Source organism: Mustela erminea, chromosome 1, assembly GCF_009829155.1.
Source record: "Mustela erminea isolate mMusErm1 chromosome 1, mMusErm1.Pri, whole genome shotgun sequence".
Classification (NCBI taxonomy): Eukaryota; Metazoa; Chordata; class Mammalia; order Carnivora; family Mustelidae; genus Mustela; species Mustela erminea.
Window position 1 is genome coordinate 47,037,795 of NC_045614.1, and position 19,570 is coordinate 47,057,364.

General features: G+C 41.7%; 1 protein-coding gene across 10 annotated transcripts in view; it reads left to right on the top strand.

Moving 5' to 3' along the window:
• The window catches only part of ITPR1 (inositol 1,4,5-trisphosphate receptor type 1), a 334,496-nt gene that overhangs the window by 202,821 nt on the left and 112,105 nt on the right, over window positions 1–19,570 (top strand). For 5 of the 10 annotated variants that reach the window (XM_032325752.1, XM_032325745.1, XM_032325780.1 and 2 more), the window contains 5 exons: window positions 1,833–1,981; window positions 2,915–3,026; window positions 8,549–8,581; window positions 16,571–16,606; window positions 17,791–17,841. In XM_032325752.1, the coding sequence (XP_032181643.1) occupies window positions 1,833–1,981; window positions 2,915–3,026; window positions 8,549–8,581; window positions 16,571–16,606; window positions 17,791–17,841 (381 nt within the window). The remainder of the gene's footprint in view (window positions 1–1,832; window positions 1,982–2,914; window positions 3,027–8,548; window positions 8,582–16,570; window positions 16,607–17,790; window positions 17,842–19,570) is intronic. The other 5 variants (XM_032325771.1, XM_032325817.1, XM_032325800.1 and 2 more) reach the window with 3 other exon arrangements.

The following is a 19,570-nucleotide window of genomic DNA, read 5'->3' on the forward strand; positions in this document are numbered from 1 at the left end:
GTCTTGAAGGTGATTTAATTCAAATAGAGTGCTTCCTGACTCCACTGTATTTTTAAAGTGAAGGGATATGATAGACTCATAATTGTTTGAATGCACAGTATTTTTTACTGTTCAGACTAAATAAATTATCTGCAGCCAAACACACCAGTTCCCAGATTTATTATGCATATTCTTGAGGAATAAAATAAAATATGTAAGCCTAGCTAATGCTTGTTATAAAGACTTGAGTAGTGGCTGAAAGGATCCTCATTATGCCGTGATTTATTGTCTGAGTCCCTGTAGTGTAAGATTGCCTAGGACAGCAGAAGTTATCATAATATAAGAACATTCACTTGCAGCCTGACTGCTTATATAATTAATCTCCATTGAGACATCCCCTTACTTAACACCAGCATCTTTCCCTACCCATTGCTTCACCATCCTTGTCTGTTGGCCTCTCCTCGATTGCTGAATGCTAAACATTTGACAATACAATGCAAATCAATTGCAGTGTAAAGTTCAAACCTTGCAAAAGATGCAGGATTTTATGAATATGATTTTGAAGAACTGCTTCAACCCCCTGCAAATGCTACAGACAAAGGTTTGCCAGAGTTAGGGCTGATAACTACTGAAGAAGAAAACTTTGGGTGCTTTCAAAGAAGACACAGATTTTTTTTTTTAAAAAATGACCCTCTTTTTGACTGTGCTGTGAATGTCAGTATGAATTAAGGGATACTGTAGTGTACTCTTGCTGGAAAAATTGCCCTTCCCCCTAAAATAATTTGATCGATGCATGCATTCTTTATGCATCCTAAATATTATTGAGTGATTATAAATTTTGTTCAGTATAAAATAAATAATATTCACATTCTTTAGTTTTAGTTTTGGGGTAACAGTTAAATCAATTCTTTATTAACCATTCTCTATGAAATTTGGGTCTACAGTTACGTTGAATGACTTAAAGGTCATTTAAGTGACCTTTCCCTTGAAAATCTCCTTAGTTTACTAGGCCTTCCTCTATTGTCTATCATGCTGTGTTCAGCTCCCATGTTAGTTAGCAAGGCTTCTAGTTAGGTTCTGAGTCACCAAGCCATCCAGCAGACTGTAGCATCTTTTGAAGATAATTTCTCATCTGTTTTCTGCCATTTGCCTTTATATGGTGTTTGTTGTGTTGGTTTTGCTGCTCTTTCAACTTCTCTCTGTTTTCCTCTCCTACAGCTATGTGTTTTGCATTTGAAGACCATCATGCTATCAGGGTACATGTATTTAGCATGTTGATACAGCATGTTCATTCATTTGTGTGCTCATTTTGGTATGACTTTTTATTATATGAATAATTCATGCTCATTGGAAGTAATTTGACTGTACTCCCAAGTACCCATTTATGGAAGAAAATTGGAATCACCTGCAATCCCACCACCCAGAAAAAACCAATAGTGATGTTTTGCTAATATTTAGAAACAACTGATGTTGTTTCTAAAAAATTGGATCATATACTCCATGCTATTGTTTAACCATTTTTTTGCATTCATATTGTAGTCATTTTTCCATGTTGTCGAGTATACTTTTTGCATCATATTTTAAAATATGTGGAATGACCCCTTGAGTGGCATAAGGGTCATCACAATAGAAGGACTGGGGGTTTGTTTTTACCTCGTTCTCCATGTCAGGGGCTATGGCTTCAGATACCCCTGGGGCAATGTTTCATAATTTGTGTTAAATATCAGACAGCATTAACGACGCTCTAACCTAGCCTAGGTTGTGGTCATTTTTGAGGTCAGAAATGAATGTTCTCACACTCCTGTAGTCAGCCTTGGCCTGAGCTGCTCACCAAAGCTGTACTTCCGTTCCAGGACATCGTCTCGGCTCTGGAGGACCGTCTAAGGCCCCTGGTCCAGGCAGAGTTATCTGTGCTCGTGGACGTGCTCCACAGACCTGAGCTGCTTTTCCCAGAGAACACAGATGCCAGGAGAAAGTGCGAAAGCGGTGGCTTCATTTGCAAGTAAGCAGCCTCTCACTCTGGGGTGGTCGACTGTGGAGCCCTGCTGACCAGACAAAGTACCTGTTCATTAAGAAGCAGATGCTGGCCTGGTTTTTGACTTTGACGAGTACAAGGTCATGCATTAGAGTCCTGCTCTGACCTTTCTAAAGTCTGTGGGTTCAGTCGTACTTCCTGACACTTGTTTTACGTGAGAATTTCTCCGATCATCTTCCGTACCATAAGCACCAGCAGGGTGTCCACCGTGGGCTGGAAGGGTCGTGACCCTTCTGCCCTCAAAAAGCTCAGACGTACCAGGATCCCACAGTCTTTTCCCAACATTTTTGTAATTTCTTAGTTTATGCCTTGAGGCATTATCTGTAAGAAACAACAGGTTCCATCAGTGGAAATCTCCGTTTGATTTTTATCCTAAGGTGGGTTGGTTAACTTGAGAGTGGGCTCTGCCTCAGAGCCCCTCCAAGGACCCTGGGTCCCTCAAAGAACAAGACTATGGGTTAATGAACAGTGTTTATTCACCTTAACGATCATCCTCATGACTTTTTGTTGTTGTTGCTGTTTTTTAATACCAGTGGCATATTTTAACCATGTTATCAGCACCCCTTGGTGCGTAAAAAGCCACACTCTATAAACTAACAGGTTTGAGTGGACCTCTGTCCTATTTCTCTTCCCCCTGTCGTCTCCCCCTCTTATGTGGTAGACTCCTGCCCAGGGTGCCCTTTTGCTGTTACTGACCAGCGGGTGTCACTGTTGAGACGCTTTAGAGACCAACTGGCAGTTCTCACTACAGTGAATGCCCTGAAGCATGTCGAACCTGTGAGCCTTTGATAAATATTTGTTCATTAACTGACTACTTAAAATAAGTTGCTTGTGAAGTGATTGTTTGTTTAATTCAAAGATCATTTCAGGGACCTAATGCATGGTTTCCCCTCCGTTCAGGTTGATAAAGCATACTAAACAGTTGCTAGAGGAGAATGAGGAAAAACTCTGCATTAAGGTCCTACAGACCCTCCGAGAAATGATGACCAAAGATAGAGGCTATGGAGAAAAGGTACTGCATTTTATGCTCTTGTCAAGACAAGATCTTGCTATTCAATTGAAATGAGATCATGGGTTAGAAATCCGATGTAGTTCAGGCGTACTGACTGAGGGGACTTACTACTTTTTAAAGCTAATTATCCTGTCATAAAAGGTAGCTAAATCATATGTCTTCTCTTCTAAAAATCACATATACTTAGACGTCTTATAGGCTGCTTGCCACGTAACCTAATGTTAGAGAAATAGTAATAAGAGATTTTGTCTCAATTCCCGGCATGAGTGCAAACGCCTCTTGTGTATCAAGGCACGCATTCCTGACTGGTGGGTTCCAGCCACGCATACCTGTGGGCCTGCTTGCTTCTTTCTGGTGAGATGTTGCACAGTGCTTCCAGTGTACTGAAAAACTCCCTCCGGTTCTAACTGGAATTAGGGCAGGCAAACATATTACCCTTTCTAGCTCAGACTGGGACACGGGCCGTCCCTGGGATGTGCTAATTTCCTGGCATAGGCAGTGAGCAAGGATGTGCAGAGACCACTCCCCACACTTTTGATTTTGGTCCAAGTGGGATAAAAACAATCACATTGCCCCTCCTTTCTGCCCCTTCCCCACCTTATAAATTGCGGGTCCTGAATTTAAAATTCCACCAGTTTTCATTTGAAGGTAGTGTGTTCACTAATGGACTCCTAGCTACTTTCGTAGCATTTTCTGAGCAGGTAAATGCACTGATATCATTGATTTGTCAAAATACCCAATAACTCATTGATTCATCTCTGCGAAGAAGCCTTGATAATTAAATCACAGTCTTCTTTGTCAAAGTGGGTGGCGGCAACCAGGTCATTTCAAGCGTAGGAATCTGTAGGGATCTTGATTTCTGACCTAAGCAATATCTTATGCAAATATTAGAATAATTTCACATGTGAAAATCTTCGGGTAAGAAAAGTAAAACAGCAAAGTACACAAGCCCTTTTGTAGTATACATTCCTTCCTGTCCCCAAATCACACGGCTTTGAAATGTCACTGAGAATTTTAAAAATACATAAATTAAAGGGTGAATGAATGTGGGCTAATTAGGGAATAAGTATCTATAACTCAGTAGGAACTTTGAGGCGATAACCTACAAGAAAAGAGTATAAATATAAATGGTAGAGGTGAAGACACCTTGTACAAATGAGAAAGGATGAGATGTCCTTTTCATACAAGCTCCTATAAAGATACCTGTGTGGATCTTGCGCAGACACACAAGGAATAGGCAAAGGCTAATAGCAGAGAGGACCAGACAAATAAGCAGCGTTTATTTCACAAGATCTTTCTTTTTCTTTTTTTTTTTTTAAAGATTTTATTTATGTATTTGACAGACAGAGATCACAAGTAGGCAGAGAGGCAGGCAGAGAGAGAGGAGGAAGCAGGCTCCCCACTGAGCAGAGAGCCTGATGCGGGGCTCGATCCCAGGACCCTGGAATCATGACCTGAGTTGAAGGCAGAGGCTTCTTTAACCCACTGAGCCACCCAGGCACCCCGAGGTCTTTATTTTTCTTAAAGTGACCTTTAAGGAGTATTTTTAACATACAATTCTAGTTATAGAAATTCACTCTTCATAATAAGATAAAATCCACCAAAAGGGCCATAACCAGCTATGAATGTATTTGCAGGTTTGGGGGCATAAAACCTGATTTTAAAAGGTGGAGACCAGTTTTCTCTTCTTTAGAAGATCTGTTCATTTCAATGACTGAGATTTTTATAGTAAACGTGGTGTCTACTCCCACGAACATTACAAGTTGTGATTATACTTCCATTTCTCTCAAGTTATTTTGTTTGTTTCTGTTTTTAATATCATGGAAAGTGGAAAAAAGCTGGGAGTCGGGTCTGTTGCTTGGCATCCACGTACATCAGGGTCTTTGAGCCACATGGAAGATATGCTTCTCCCCACCAGTTTTCCCTGCCTGTTTGCTAACTGGGAGAATATCACAGACCATGGGAGATACTGGATCTGAGATGTTGTAAAATTGTCTGTTATAAAGCTCACGAAAAACTGTAGAGCCTACAGCTTTAAGAGGACAGGAGGTGGAGGTCACTATGAAAGAGTAAATTGTCACAGTTTAGAAGAGGTTCTCAGGCCCTGGCTCACATTTTTTTCTTTAGCTGGTGAAGGAAGTAGCCACACCCAAGCAGAGACAGGCTTAAAGGAAAGATGGCATGTCTTTCCAGTCTGGCTGGGGCTGTCTTCCCCCTTCACGAAAGTGAAAATACCATAGGCAAATGTAGGAAAAGGTCATGCAACCAAGGAAGACATTCCAGAAACCCATGTTAGTCAACAGCTTCAATACCTATGGCTCATACTTAGAATGCTTCTGGCCCTATGCTTTGTGGGAAAATGCTACTTAACTATTCACATTAATTGAATATAAAAGAGTTGGTGCTGGAGAGGGAGGTTGTGCTAAACTATCTCTGTTTCTTCTGATCCGGTAGTGGGTATTAGATTTGTCCTGTTTTATTAAGGCTTTTTGAAAATGATTTTGATGATTTGCTGGCTCTTCCTGTTTGACTACAAATGCATGATGTATGGGGTGGGCCAGCTCCTTTAAGGGTGGAAGGAACCCAGAGCCAAGAAACTAACCTTTCTCAGGCAAACCAGTTGGCTTTGGTTGATAAAATAAATGAGGTGTACTTTGGACTGGTTGCTCAGGGCACAAGGGCAAGTGTGAGGTCATTTCCGTCTTCCTGGCCCAATTTTCCTATTAGCTGTCTCTTTAGTGGAATTTGTCCCATGACTAACACCCTCCTGGGATGTCCAGAATTGTTCTGCCTCCCTTCCCTATCCTGAGTTTTCATGGCCATAGTCTGGTTTGGCATCACTTTGTCCCACTCCTCCTCTGCACACTAGGAGGCCATGGCGGAGAGCTGAAGAGACTTACCAAGGTCATGTGGCAAGTGCCTGACAAGATCAAGACTGAAAGCCAGGGTCCCAAATCCTAGTGCACTGCCCTTTTGTCCCACCCCTCAGGTGGTGTCCACCCTACCTTTGGGCCAAGTTTTCTTGTCTTCTAAGCCATACTCCTTAAAGAGACATAGATGCCTTTATTTGTCTCTGTTTTCATTCAATATTTAGGATTGTCAAGGTCACAGATGAAAATGAAAGTTGAGATAGTTCTTTATTATCCTGTTGAAAAATGTCGAGACATTAGTGTGCTTGCATAGATCTACTTGCCTGAAAAAAAAAAGCTACTGCCACCCATATTACTAGACAGATTAAAATGTAACAGAATCACTGTAACACTGACTTACATTTTTAAAATGCCTTATGTACCCATTAGTGTCCTAAAGTATGTCTTAAATAAGTCACATTCTTTGAATTCTTATTATATGCCAGCCGCTGTACTAAACATATGTATTACCTTACATCAGGTCAGCCTCAGAGATAGCAGTATTGTTATTGTTTTATACATGGGGAGAAAACTTAGGCTCAGAGAGGTTCAGAAACTTGCCTGAGGCCACACAGGAATGGAGGAGCCAGGAATTCAAACCTGAACACTCTGACTTCAGGGTCTTCTCCACTGTATCATTCATTGGTGATTGACAACATCTGAATGTTTGGAAGTCCACCCACAAGTGTAACATTTGAGTTTCGATCATGTTCCATCATTATGTAAATGACATGAACTAGTGGCTCTGACAGCACTGTGGGTAGCAAAATTTAAACATCAGCTGAGTTGTGATGTCTCACCTAATTGAAAACAGTCTCCACTTGATGCCAACTGGCTGTACAAATTACGGTTGTCCCAGGGTCCTCCACAACCTGTGGTTCTGGTCAGGTCCCAAAAGAAAGCCTCAAATCGGTGAGTAGCCAGTGGTCAGTCCTCTGTTCCCGGTCAGCTCCCTGATAGGTGCCTTTCTAAGAACTATCATACAGGAAGCCAAGCTCAAGGCTGCTGGAAGAAGATTATCGCAAAAATTTAATCATGCTCATTTAGGAATTTTAAAAAATCATGTTTATTATGTCTCTAAAATGCAAAGGAGCAGCAATGAGTATTTGTCTCTTAGAGTGGTAAATATAAATATTAAAAATGATCACCAAAATAATGATGAAATATGTTTTTGTGTGATGCTCACGTCTTGCTGTCCTTTGTATTCAAGGTTAATAAACCTTAAAATGATAACAGGACTTTACAGCTATTCTAGCAGTGCCTACTAAACTCTCCTTTTTAAAAGAAAAAAAAAGAAATTTAAACTCAATTAGCCTAGTACATCGTTAGTTTTTGATATAATGTTCAATGATTCATTAGTTGAATATAACACCCAGTGCTCATCATATCACATTCCTGTTTTTAATCCAAAATTAAACCATGTCTTTATTGAAAAACAAAAACAACTTCCCATAGCTAAACATCTCCAAAATTGAATCTGAATCTCTATATAACTCAAAGAACATCTAAATGCCCTTAGACCTGGCTTGAAAAGAGAGCATAGTTATGTTATATGTTATATATTGGCTTCTCTGTCGTCTATTGTAGGTTTTTCTATTAGTCAGAGAGCTTTGAAAAGAAATTCAGAAGCCAAGAATTAATATAAAAGGTTATCTCAGAACTTATTTAAAATCTGTTTTGTCTTCTGAATAGTAGTAGCTGTTTTACTACTAGAGAATTTCTGACCTCAGGTAATGTCAGGGGTTTCTCATACAAATTGACAGTAACCTGTTAATTACCAATGCTTCTTTTCTCTAGGTGAATGAACTGTTAGCATTTCCAGCTATCAGGATTTTTATTAAGGAACTTAAATTTGCAAATGTACTATTAACAAAGCATGATAAAAACAACTTGAGGATTATCTCTCACCTTTTAAACAAGCACAATTTTGAATAATGCTCCAGTTGTTTTTTTTTTTCTTTTTCTAGAACTTGATGCTAATCATTTACTTGTTACTAATATCACTTGAATTGGCTCTAATCATCTTTGGGGGAAAATGTGCTTTTTTTTTAAAGTCATCAATAGTTCTAGGATTTGGAGCTTCTGCTCTTAGGATATGTTGTCATACTATTTGCTGAAATGGAACCTGGTTCTGAGACCCCCAGAGCCCTATGGAATGGTAAAATGAATGGAAAGAAATAATTTTCTCTTAAGCTGTGTTGATCCAACTATATCATCCTTGGCTCTCCTCTTTCCCACCCTCTTCCAAATGAACATGGTTCTTGATTGGGTAATTGGCCCTTGCTCGCAGCTCAGTTCAAGTTTTCATATCTGCAAGAGAGGGGGAATGTGCACCTCTCAGCCCCCTTGGGTCAATGACTTGGAAGGTTTGCTACCTGCCAAGTGAACACAGTGTGGCAGCATCCTGCCCCATCCTGAGTGGCGCAGTGCAGAGCAGATGTCACTGTGAGCGGTGGTGGTCAGTGCCCCAGATCCCTGCACCCCTTCAGATGGCCCCCATCTAATAGCACTCCAAAGTGAGAGACTCCGCGCCAAGACAAAGTTTCTAACACTTCACTTGCTGATACTTCCTAACATTTCCTTCTTTTTCTCCCCTCTTTTTTTCTTTTCCAGCTCATTTCCATTGATGAATTGGATAATGCTGAGGTCCTAATTTCATTTTTTTTTTCAATGTCCCATGGTGATGTTTCCATGACACCCTTCCAGTGAACACTGTGGTCTGTCCCCCAGTCTCCGCAGCATCTAGTATCTGACTTTGTGTAGTGTGCCTTCTGGGCCTGAGTTCAGTCCTTTGTGTCTTGTCTGAGCATTTCCCACGAGTTTGTTTGCCATTTGTCCTTGGAGATGCCATCAGAATCTAGATAAAGATTTTCTAAACTGTGATAAGATTTCAATCATTCACTGTTTGGAATCTCAACTAAATTTGTTGTTGATGCTTGTCATTAACCTCTCTCTGCAACTCAGTGTTCATACTTAAAAAGAGCTGTTCTTTCTGGATGCAGAGCATCAATGCAAAAAGAAATAACCACATTTATATAGTTTGAAAGTGGTGAAAAACCAAAACACTGTTCTCTTGGTCCACATGTTGGAAGGTATTGAGTATGAGGGATCATATACAATTTTGTCTAAGTGCACTGTGAATTCCAAAGTGCTCATTGAGACTGTCTAGCCGCAAGTTTACAATGGGATTAAGAATATACTGGATTGGGACGCCTGGGTGGCTCAGTTGGTTAAGCAGCTGCCTTCGGCTCAGGTCATGATCCCAGCGTCCTGGGATCGAGTCCCACATCGGGCTCCTTGCTCCGCAGGGAGCCTGCTTCTCCCTCTGACTCTGCCTGCCACTCTCTCTGCCTGTGTTTGCTCTCTCTCTCTCTCTGACAAATAAATAAAATCTTTAAAAAAAAAAAAAAAAAGAATATACTGGATCTGTGGCTTTTCATCCAGGAAAACTACCTAGAGGTCAGGAAATTGAAATGTTGTCTCGTGGATTCTCTGCTTATGTATCTAATTGGTTTTACTAACCACAGTTACCCTGGGGACCAATAAGTGAAGTCATTTTATTTGGGATTTGGGGGCCCCTGAAATACTGCTTGTTTGATGAATATTTTTCATCATTCCCTGCCATATGTTTAGGTGTCAATGCATGTTATACAATTAAAGTATACAAATGAGGGAAATTGAGCATCCTGGGAAAAACATTTTTTATTGGACTTTTAAAAAATCCCTTTCCTGCTCTACCTCTTTAGACATCTGTTACTTCCTTTGATAGACCAATTCATACCTCACTTTGGGTGAGATAGAGCTGCCAGAACGAATACATTTGTCTATCCTAATACCCCCCACCATCCTTTCAGACCTATTAAGAGATGGTTCAGATTTACTTAAGGAGAGTTTGAATCACAGACTGAAAACTGAAAGCAAGTGGTTCTGAATTTGGTTCAGTTTCCTCAGGAACGGAGCTCAGAGTGGTTAAGTGACTGGACTTAGCTTGCACAGCCGGATGGTGGCTAAATTAAAGCTAACACACTGCCGGCTCCGCTCCTGTCCTGGTGTGCTTGCTTTTCTACCACAATAAACTCTGGAAGCACGGACTTTTCCTTAGAGTAACCAAAGTTGGATGGGGAGGAGGCCATGTCCTCTGGGATGCAGAGAAGGTGAGAAAAGGTGTTACGGTAAAGGCTTAATGAATGGCTCTAACTAGTGATTTTTGGCATTTCCTGGCTCGTTCTTTCTCTTCCTGGTTATTTCTGTGCCAGAAAAATACCTCATGCTGAATTTGCATGTTGGCATCTCTCATTCCTTTTATTTCTACCTGGAGTTGTATATGCCTCCCTGATTCGAACTTTTCCTCTGAAATACTGAAGTTGTGTTTCTATTTGCTTAAGTACAGATGAAGTCAGGAAAGGAACACCTTCCCTAATCAGAGTCCGCAATGTTATTAATATACTGTTTTGCACCATAGTAATCAGTTGATGTGTTTGCTTGCTCAAGATAGAACTTGGGTCTCCTGGCTGGGAGTTTATTGCTTGCTTATGGAAAGATTCCACAGTTGGAGCAGGTGTGTTTATAATTATACTCTAGGAAATAGAATACTGTCTGTTTATAAAAGAAGAATGTTCTGGCAGCCACTTGGATTCTTTGAAAATTCCCTGAGGAAGCAACTGCGGGTCCTCTCTCTGTTGTTACCCCTGGCAACTGTCAGAGCCCTGGGACACCAGCACTCCGTCCCCAGTCCCTCAGGCTCTCGGATCTGGTCCCCGAAGCAGAGATGGCTGATTGGCCTTTTTCATCAATGGCTGTTCTGGAAACTGCCACAGCTCCTGTGGTTTCTCCTCTACCAAGCCTTTTGTCCGTGTGTGCTGGTGGAGACCTGCAGCCCACAGCTGGGGTTCAGCAGAAGCTTAATGAGAGTTCATGCTGGCCCATGATACAGGCAAGGCCTCACACCTAACTTGCAAACCAATGTGGAATTCTAAACATGGTGGGGAATTGCCCCTTAAATAGTGTAGGGCGTATATGCTGATCCTGTGTATCCCTGATTGGGGGAGGGCCTCTCCCTTTTGGTGGTAGAGGCCCTTCGGACATCTCAAGGAAGGAGACGTGCTGTGAATGACTTGTGAAAAAGCAGAGCCCCTCTGTGTCTCTGTCAGTGCCCTGAGAAATCAGGGTGAAAGGAGAGAGAGTCACGGAGTCCCCGTAAGGAAAGGGAACGGTATGGAGCCCTCCAGCTGTCTTTTAGAACAAAAATTCATTTGAAACCAGGAAGAGGAGGTCTGGTTTCTTTCTCTCTTTTTCTTCTTTCTCCCTTTCTTCCTTCCTTCCTTCCTTCTTTCTTTCTTTCCTTCTTTTGGCAAATAAAGAGGCACAGTGTCTATCCTACCCCCTTAATTTTCTCTTTTACTTGGGGTGTTGGTTGATGGGGTACAGATTGAGTGGAGGGGATAAGGAAACTACCATACTTGGGTTGGTGTCCCTTCAGCTCACTCTTAACATTTATAGCTTGATGAATTGTTACATACGTATACACAGAAATCAAGATAGGATATGTTTCCATCACCCCCCAAAAGTTCCCATTGCCTACCCATTCTAGGCTTTACATGGATATCAGTTGATATTAAAGATACTCTGTTATATGACTAATATTTGAAAACCTGTTACATTCCAGGCATGGTGTGAGGGGGAAGGACTATGGTGATGCCCCCAAATAGGCAGTGTCTGCTCTTCTGAAGTCCACAATTATGTGGCGGAGATGGCCAGTAGTACAAATAACTGTTCAGTGACAGCTGTCATGAGAATTGCCAGAGTGGAGAAGTACCTGGGGTTGGGTTATGGGAACCCATAATTTGGGAACCTCTACCTGAGTAAGGAGGTCACCTAAGAGCTTAGGAGGTCAGGTGAGAACAGGTGGGCAGCACCAGCAGCTTTCTAAACTGTCAAGTGCTGTGAATCACCTTTCTGAACTGTAAAGTGCTGTGCGAACCAACCCATTGATTTCAATCCAGTATTCAAACCTGAGGTGCAGTCTGTACGACAGAACCATAATCCGCCTCATTTTCACATATGTGTCTGTGGCAGGGAGCGTGGTGTGTTGGGAAAGTGTGTGCTGTAGCTCAGTGGGGCAAGCAGCATTTCTTCCTATTTGAGATGGGATCCCCATTTCATCACTGTCACTTGGAACCATGAAATCTTCAGCGCCACTGGTGTCAGCTAGCAACCTGGCCTTCCTGCACCGCAACAGAAAAGCTAGAGTGGCATTCCCACTGGTTTAAGGGCGACTGCCTCCTGCTTCAAGGGAGCCCTCAACTCATCCCACCTTGAGCTTCTTCTACAACCCAAGGATGCCACCCAAGGAGAACTCTAAAATTCAGGAGGGGGAGAAAAGAGAAACACAAGAATTACTCAGTTTCACCTTCAGGGGGCGTGCTTATGACATCGAACCCCCGGCTGGAGGTGTCCTACTTTTTTGCATTGCTGTGAACTGCTGGGTTTGGGTACCTGCCAACATTCAGGCGGCAGTTACATAAGAGCTGCTTTTTTTCCTGGAATTTAGGCTCACTGCTGATGTGTGACCTTCAGCAGTAATTGCCAATAAATGCAGCAGGGCTGTTTACTGTTAGACACCGGCAACTATACAGCAAGCGAGCTCAACTCCGAGCACACAGAAGCTGTTGCAGGAGGATTTTGAGGGATGGGGAGGTCGGTTGGGGGGTGTGTGCGTTTGTGGGTCTGTGTCTGTGTTTTGATGCTGAGATTATTCCACGGTGACTGAAATTGTATAATTTAGTCAAGTCAGAATGCGTTTTTAAAAAATGAATTCTGCTCTTGAGTTCCGATGAACGTGTTCTGTAAAGGTGAAACTGCATCATCGGGGCTAAATTTTTACTTCTTACTTGGTTCCTAAAAACAAATGCCATTAATAAAGGGCATTGTGTTAGTAGATGTGAAGGTTTAAAATTGTTCTGCTAAAATGCTAGATCACATATTTTAGCTCAGTTTTCTTTAAAGCTTTCTGGTCTCTCAAGGTGGGTTGCAAAGGCTCAGGAAAAATGGGTCCCAGCAAACATATTTGCAAGCCTGTCTGCTGTTGGCTAGTTGGTTGGTTTCCCTCCTCTGAGGTTTTGAGTGGGTGAAGAGGAACTGGAGGCCAATTCACGGGTGCTGGAGTTCATACTTTCCCTTTGATGTGCTGAATAGGAGAGCCATAGTATTTTGTCGTTTCTTGAACTGTATTCAGCTTCTGCTGGGGATGGTCCATAGAAGAAGACCTTATCTTTCAGAGGAAAATTCTAGAATCCCATGGTTAACGGAAAGATTTATGTAATTGGCAGTGGAAAACAAAAGGTCTTGTTTTTTTATTTTATTTTTTTTATAAGGCTGTGGTCTGCACTATCCTTTTGGAGGCATACGTGAAACGTATGTATGCATGTGAACGGGTACGGTTGTACATACATACACTGTTGTACATACATACACTAAATAGTAACTCTAGGAAGACCAGGGCCTTTTTTTTTTAAAGATGAGAAGGTATGATATCCTTCATTTATAGTAGAATTCTATCCTAAGATAAAATGTTAGGTATGTTACATGTTGTAAGCAAGCATGTCCGTGTCTCACAAGCACATATTTGATACTACTCAAGTACCGTGGTTCCGGGGACTTCATTTGTGATCTCAGCCAAGAAGGCTGCTTGGGATTTAGTGACTTGAGATTCATTTTGAATTCCTACTTAAAAGCTAGTCAATTGATTAGACGAGGTGTGCAAAAGATTTCAATTGACACATAAGATCAATAAAGAAATACAGAGAGGCAATAGGGTGCAATAGTAGATTTCCAAGTTCAAAACCAGGCGACATCAGACCACTGTTCATCACCTGCTGGTTTGGGAGGCTCTGCCTTGATTGGAGGTGTCAGCGCCTGGGACTAAGGTCAGGAAGACTTGCCCAAATTCAGACATGACCATTTTCTCAAAACATATACCTCTTTAATGTGTACTCATTAAGGATGCCCTTTCATGAAAAAAAAATTAATATTAAAAATGTGCTGTGAAAAATCACTTCATTATTAAACATTATGTTCTGGTTTGGGCCTTATATTTTGTATTTATGTAGCCTTTTTTTAAAAAGATTTTATTTATTTATTTGACAGAGATCATAAGTAGGCAGGGAGGCAGGCAGGGGTTGGGGGAAGCAGGCTCCCTGCTGAGCAGAGAGCCCAATGTGGGGCTCGATCCCAGAACCCTGAGATCATGACCTGAGCCTAAGGCAGAGGCTTTAACCCACTGAGCCACCCAGGCACCGCTGTAGCTTTTATCTTATTCGAACAATATAGCTTATTATAAATATGCTTCTGTTTTTCAAAACTTACTGCCATTAAATAACCTCATCCTCAAGGAAATAGAGCTGAAATCCTCTTAGAAGAAAGTACTGGTAAAGGCCCTTGGCTTTTGTTGTTTTTGGTGTTTGTTTTGTTTTTTTGCCAAATCATGTGCCAGATATGGTTTGGGCTTTGCTATGCCTGAAATCATTTTATGTCCTAGCACGTTGTGTTATATGTAGGGAACTTGCTGTTAGATATTATGAAATGAAGTTTACTGAAAATATACCAAGCATTGTTTAATGTTTTAACTGGAAGAAGTCCTAAAGAATAGCTGCTCCAGTCTCCTTGAACTCCAGGTCAGAACGTGGAAGCCCAGAGAGGTTCGGTGCCTGGGTCAGGTGCACACAGAACCAACGCCTGGTTGCGCTTATGGACCCATGACCCTGTGTAGCACCCTTGGGTTTTCTGTTCTCTTTTAGGAATGGATAGTCTTTCTATCCACTCTTTAGTGAATCCTGAGGCTGCAGAGCATCCTCTGTTTTCTTAAAAGTCTTCATGAAATGTTCAAGGAAAAAAAAGATAATTTTAATTTAATTATTATTTTGGAAATTAATTTTAAAACAAGCATGACAGTAGTTTAGGGAAGCAGCAGAGTGAGTATACAATCATAAAACATATCAGAAATCACTGATGTCTGAGTGATTAAGAAATAGCCATACACTACCTATGGGCATTCTAGAAGTATTCACCATACTTCTTCAGTCAAAGGGACCTCAAACAAGAAAATTTTAAAAACAAAACCAAACGCCACCACTTGCAATTCAATCTTCTTGATTTCCTTTAACTTTTGATTGGCAAAGGAGTAGGATAGGGTAGCTCTGTGGGTTCCTGCCATAAACCGGTGCCTCTAATCTTTTTGTCCTAATCCTGTGGGATCCGTATAAAAGGATATGTTAGTGGGAATGTAGCCAGTGCAAATAGTAGAAGGTAACCTGTTTTTCCATTGGTATCTGGCTGCTCTGAAATACGTGGGTCATTGCTTTAGTTCTGCTTTTTCTCCTTGTCCCTTCTGCACTGAGGGAGATAGCAAATACGTTTGTACAGTTTCAGTTCTTTAGCCTAGAGCATACAGAATTTAAAGAACAGAGTCTTGGGTTGTGATATTATTTATATCTTGCAAAGACCTATAACTGATTTCTGTTTTTATTTTCCTTGCCATGTGTCCGTCCTTCCTGCCACTCTGTGTCTCCCCACCCCAACATGAAGCTCAAGACTCTGGAGATCATTTTTTTTCCTGAGGCCAGTGGAGTTGTTACTCATGGCTGAAAAGTCTTCTGTCCCTAATTGAGTGAGCAGCCCTCCACGTATGCCCCACTGTCCTTGGAGAATGACTTTAATCTTTGTACTTAAAGAGATCTCCTATATCTTTTCTTCATTTTACCTGTTCAGAAATAGAAAACAAGACAGAAACCGTGAAATTACATAACGACAATCTTCTATGGAGAACATTTTTTTTTCCATCTTGGGGATCAAACCACCAAAGCGGTAGCACTGGGCTGGGTTGAAACACTACCAGATCTCACTGCGTCAGTCCTTCTGTGCTTTCAACACCTGTTCTGGCTCACCAGCCGACAGCCACACTCTGGCCTCAGCAAGGTCACTCACTTGAAGCGTGAACCTTGGCCTCATTCCATAGTCGCAGACTGTACCTTGAACTAGCCAGCCGTACCTGGTGCGTGACTTTGGTCCAGGGAGATGTGGGTAGGGTCTGCTGGTTACCTCTGACATCAGTCAGTTTCCTGCTCCAAGCACGTGCCCTGGTGGAGGACAGATTCGTGGAGCTGTCTTTCACAGGCTTTGGGGCTCTGGGAAGGGGAGTGCCCATGAGAGCCCTGTTACCATTACCCACCCCACTCCCTCTCCCTCCCCCGCCTTGGGTATGCACTGTGATGGCTTTTTCTCTCTCGGTGGACAAACAAAGCACAGGTGTGCAGTGGTTCTTTCTTTGGTGTCTTTTTTTTTTTTTTTTTTTTAAGATCTATTTCCTTCTTGGTCACTAGTAGTCTTCTTTTTCTTTCCCTATTTTAAATATGTTTCCCTATCTCAGGCCAGTTGGTTTCTTCCATCATGACCACATTGAATGCAGTTTAAAAGAGAAAGTATCTCCTCACCTCTGTTGCTCAAGACCCAGTATAGCCATGTCACCTCATCTTTGATCTTGCCTTCTGTGTCTTGTCCTTGATGTTGGTCTCTGGATTTCTTTGTGGCCCCCAAGATTCAAGTGCCATAACTAACATGCTTTGTTTTACTCCCAACTAGCTCCCACAAGCTCCAGATTCGGAGAACTCCACAGAGGTGTGTGTCGCTCACCTATATTTGCAGTGACAGCAAATATGGGTGCTTCTCAGTTGTCTTGGTTGAGTGTCTGAGCTGTTGTGGTGAAATTTCTGTCATGGTGGTAGGTGCAGGGGGAAGTCTTCTAGCCAGGCTGGGAACTGATGGTTTCCGTAATTGAGGAGGCTCTCAATGTAGAAAGTAAGTTCAGAGTTACTGGGGCTAAACCAGAGCATGCCTCCCGTGAGGAGATGGGGTTCTCTGAGTAAAGGCTTTCACACAAAACTGTCTCAGTTGTAAAATACTCATTTGAGCAACTCCAGAATGTCAAGACCTTTCTCTTGTTCTACAGAATAGACTCTGTGTTCTGTGCAGAGGTGATGCAAATTTGAAGTCCTGGATATTAACGCATGGTTTTGGTGAAAGCTACTAATAAAGTCATGGTTTCACATTGCATTCTTTCTGTTCTTCCTGTTGCTAACTAAACTCGTTAAATGAAGGACTGGAATTAATTAAGGCTTCTAAAATCATAGAGAAGCTTTTTGGAGAGACCTATTTCTAAGTATCAAAATTTACTTTCAGAAGCTCTACTAAAATCACGGGAGGGTAAAAGCATGAATGAAGTGTATCTTATCTGAGAAAAGTCTAATGAAGATCTTAAAAATAAAACAAACATTATCAAATTGCCGAGTTGCATTGCGGCTGCTTTACGATGATCAGTGTCTAATATGCTGATCAGAGCTCCTCACTGTTCACAGCTTTGATTAGAATGCTGTGAACCAGTGGGTTGGGGAGAGCTGAGGGGCCATATATGTGTGTCTGCTCAGAAGTGTCAATGCATTGATGTTCTGATGCATGTGCTGTGCAGTTATGCATGTATGAACCGTGAGGACTTGCCCTGTTGGTGTCTTGCCTTATAACCCCTTCTGGGGTCCTGTAAAAATACATAATATAGCATACGGCCAAAAAGTCAGAAACCCGCTCATTTACATAGTGCATTAGGGTTGGGGACAGGACAGCTGTTAAGCAGTATTCAAAGTAATTGAGCATTCGTAGGTGCCTGGGGAAACATTTTAAAAGGCCTCCAATCCTTTTGTGTAACTCTTAGCTCAGTATGAGCTCTTGGTGTATTTCATTTGTGACTGATGCTGAAGATGGTGTGTCTGCCTCGTGTTGTACTTAAAATGGAATTTCTGCGTGCTTAGCAGGAGCTTGAGCCGAGCCCCCCCCTGAGGCAACTGGAAGACCATAAAAGGGTACGTAGTCTTGGACTCTGGGAGCTAATGACCATAATGCCTCCCTCAGCCATGCACTGTAATACAAAGACAGCTTATGTTGGTGTTGATCGTGTTAAAGCATTAATTGGCTCAGGACCAATCACAGCCATTTGTATCAGTGAGGCTAACTGGTGAGTCCACCTATTATCTACCTACTTGGCCCACAGACCCTGCCAGTGTCCAAATGATGACCAGTAAGCTTTTCATGACCTCTCTTCTTTTTCTGTAGTGGCTCTCTAATTAGGTGAAGTCTTTAAAAAAAAATTTTTTTCTGTAAGTCATTGATTATCATTACAATTAATTTATAATAAGCAAAAGAAGTTTTATAAAAAGTTCATAATTGTATTACTTGCTATAAAAGCAGCTAATGATATAACATTTCCTCTGCCCACTTTTTTTACGCAGGTGTGCATCATGTGCCAATGAACATTTTCTTTGTCCTTGGGATATTCTAAGTTTACGACTTCCGTACCTTGCTGTTGTCATTTAATATTGTCTGTGATGCTTTTCTTTGAAAGTCTGAAAGTTAATAGCTCTCTGAAGTTCCACAAATGAACAAGTGGTTTGTAATATTTTCCTCTGATGAGGAAATGAAGAAATGTGTACATCTCTGGGTAGATTTCTAGAAGGGGCATTCTTAGGCCAAAGCATAGATACTTTCTTTAGGTGCTCATTATGCATTGCTAAACCATTTTTTACAAGGCTTATCTACATCATTAGCATGCTGACCAATTCATGTTACTCATTTTTGGAAGATAAACCAGATATCCTGGATTTCTGAGTACTTATCATATGCCAGTGACCGTGCTAAGACTTTTACATATGTTAACTCATCAATTTAATTTTTGTTAATGCTGGACATTGACTCAGTGACACAGTCTTCATCCCCATTTCACATTAGGAAACTAAGACACAGGAAGATGGGGTATAACAAAGACTGCCTTGGAATTGTGGTCATCAGTGTCCTGGAGGATTTATGCCTGAGGTAAATGGGGTGGCCCATGCACCTTTGTTCTGCTCATAGGTCCCAGCCCCTGCCCAGTCCCACCACATCCCAAATTCTTTGCATTCTTTTGTGATTGTAATTTCTCAGGCTATGACCAAAGAGGAGTCCCGGTAGAGCTGGCATTTAACCTTTCCCTTCCAGCATCCTGGATCTCTGGCAGTTAGTCAACCAAGAGCCCCTGTGCATTCCTGTGTTTTCCATACGTGCCTGTCCTTTAACAATTACCATGGGCCTTAGAAGTAGCTGGTAAAGACCCAGAGCCATCCCTCATGCCCCAAGTTCTCAGGAGTTAGAGTATTGAATGCTATCTAAGGATGTAAGCTTTGGAATTAGAAAGAGGTTCAAGCCTTCCTGTGCCAAGTCCTAGCTGTGTGATTTAAAGCAAGTGATTGACCCACCCTGTTCCTCATTTTCTTCTGCTGTAAAATGGGGATACTAATGGTCTCCTCCCCTTAGGACTGCCCTACTGAGCTGTGCATGTGAAGCACTTAGCACGGTGGCTGGATTATGATAAGGAATATTAACTATTGTATTGTTACCTTGCAGACTGACACGCTTCAATTGATTTGATAGATAATAGTAGCAAAAGGAAGGTATTTTTAAACTGAGGTGCGACCTTAGTGCTGACTAAGGTGTGAAAGGCTCACCACTCATGTGAGAGGCTGATCTTTCCTGCAGCACATGGTTTTCAAGTGGCTGGAA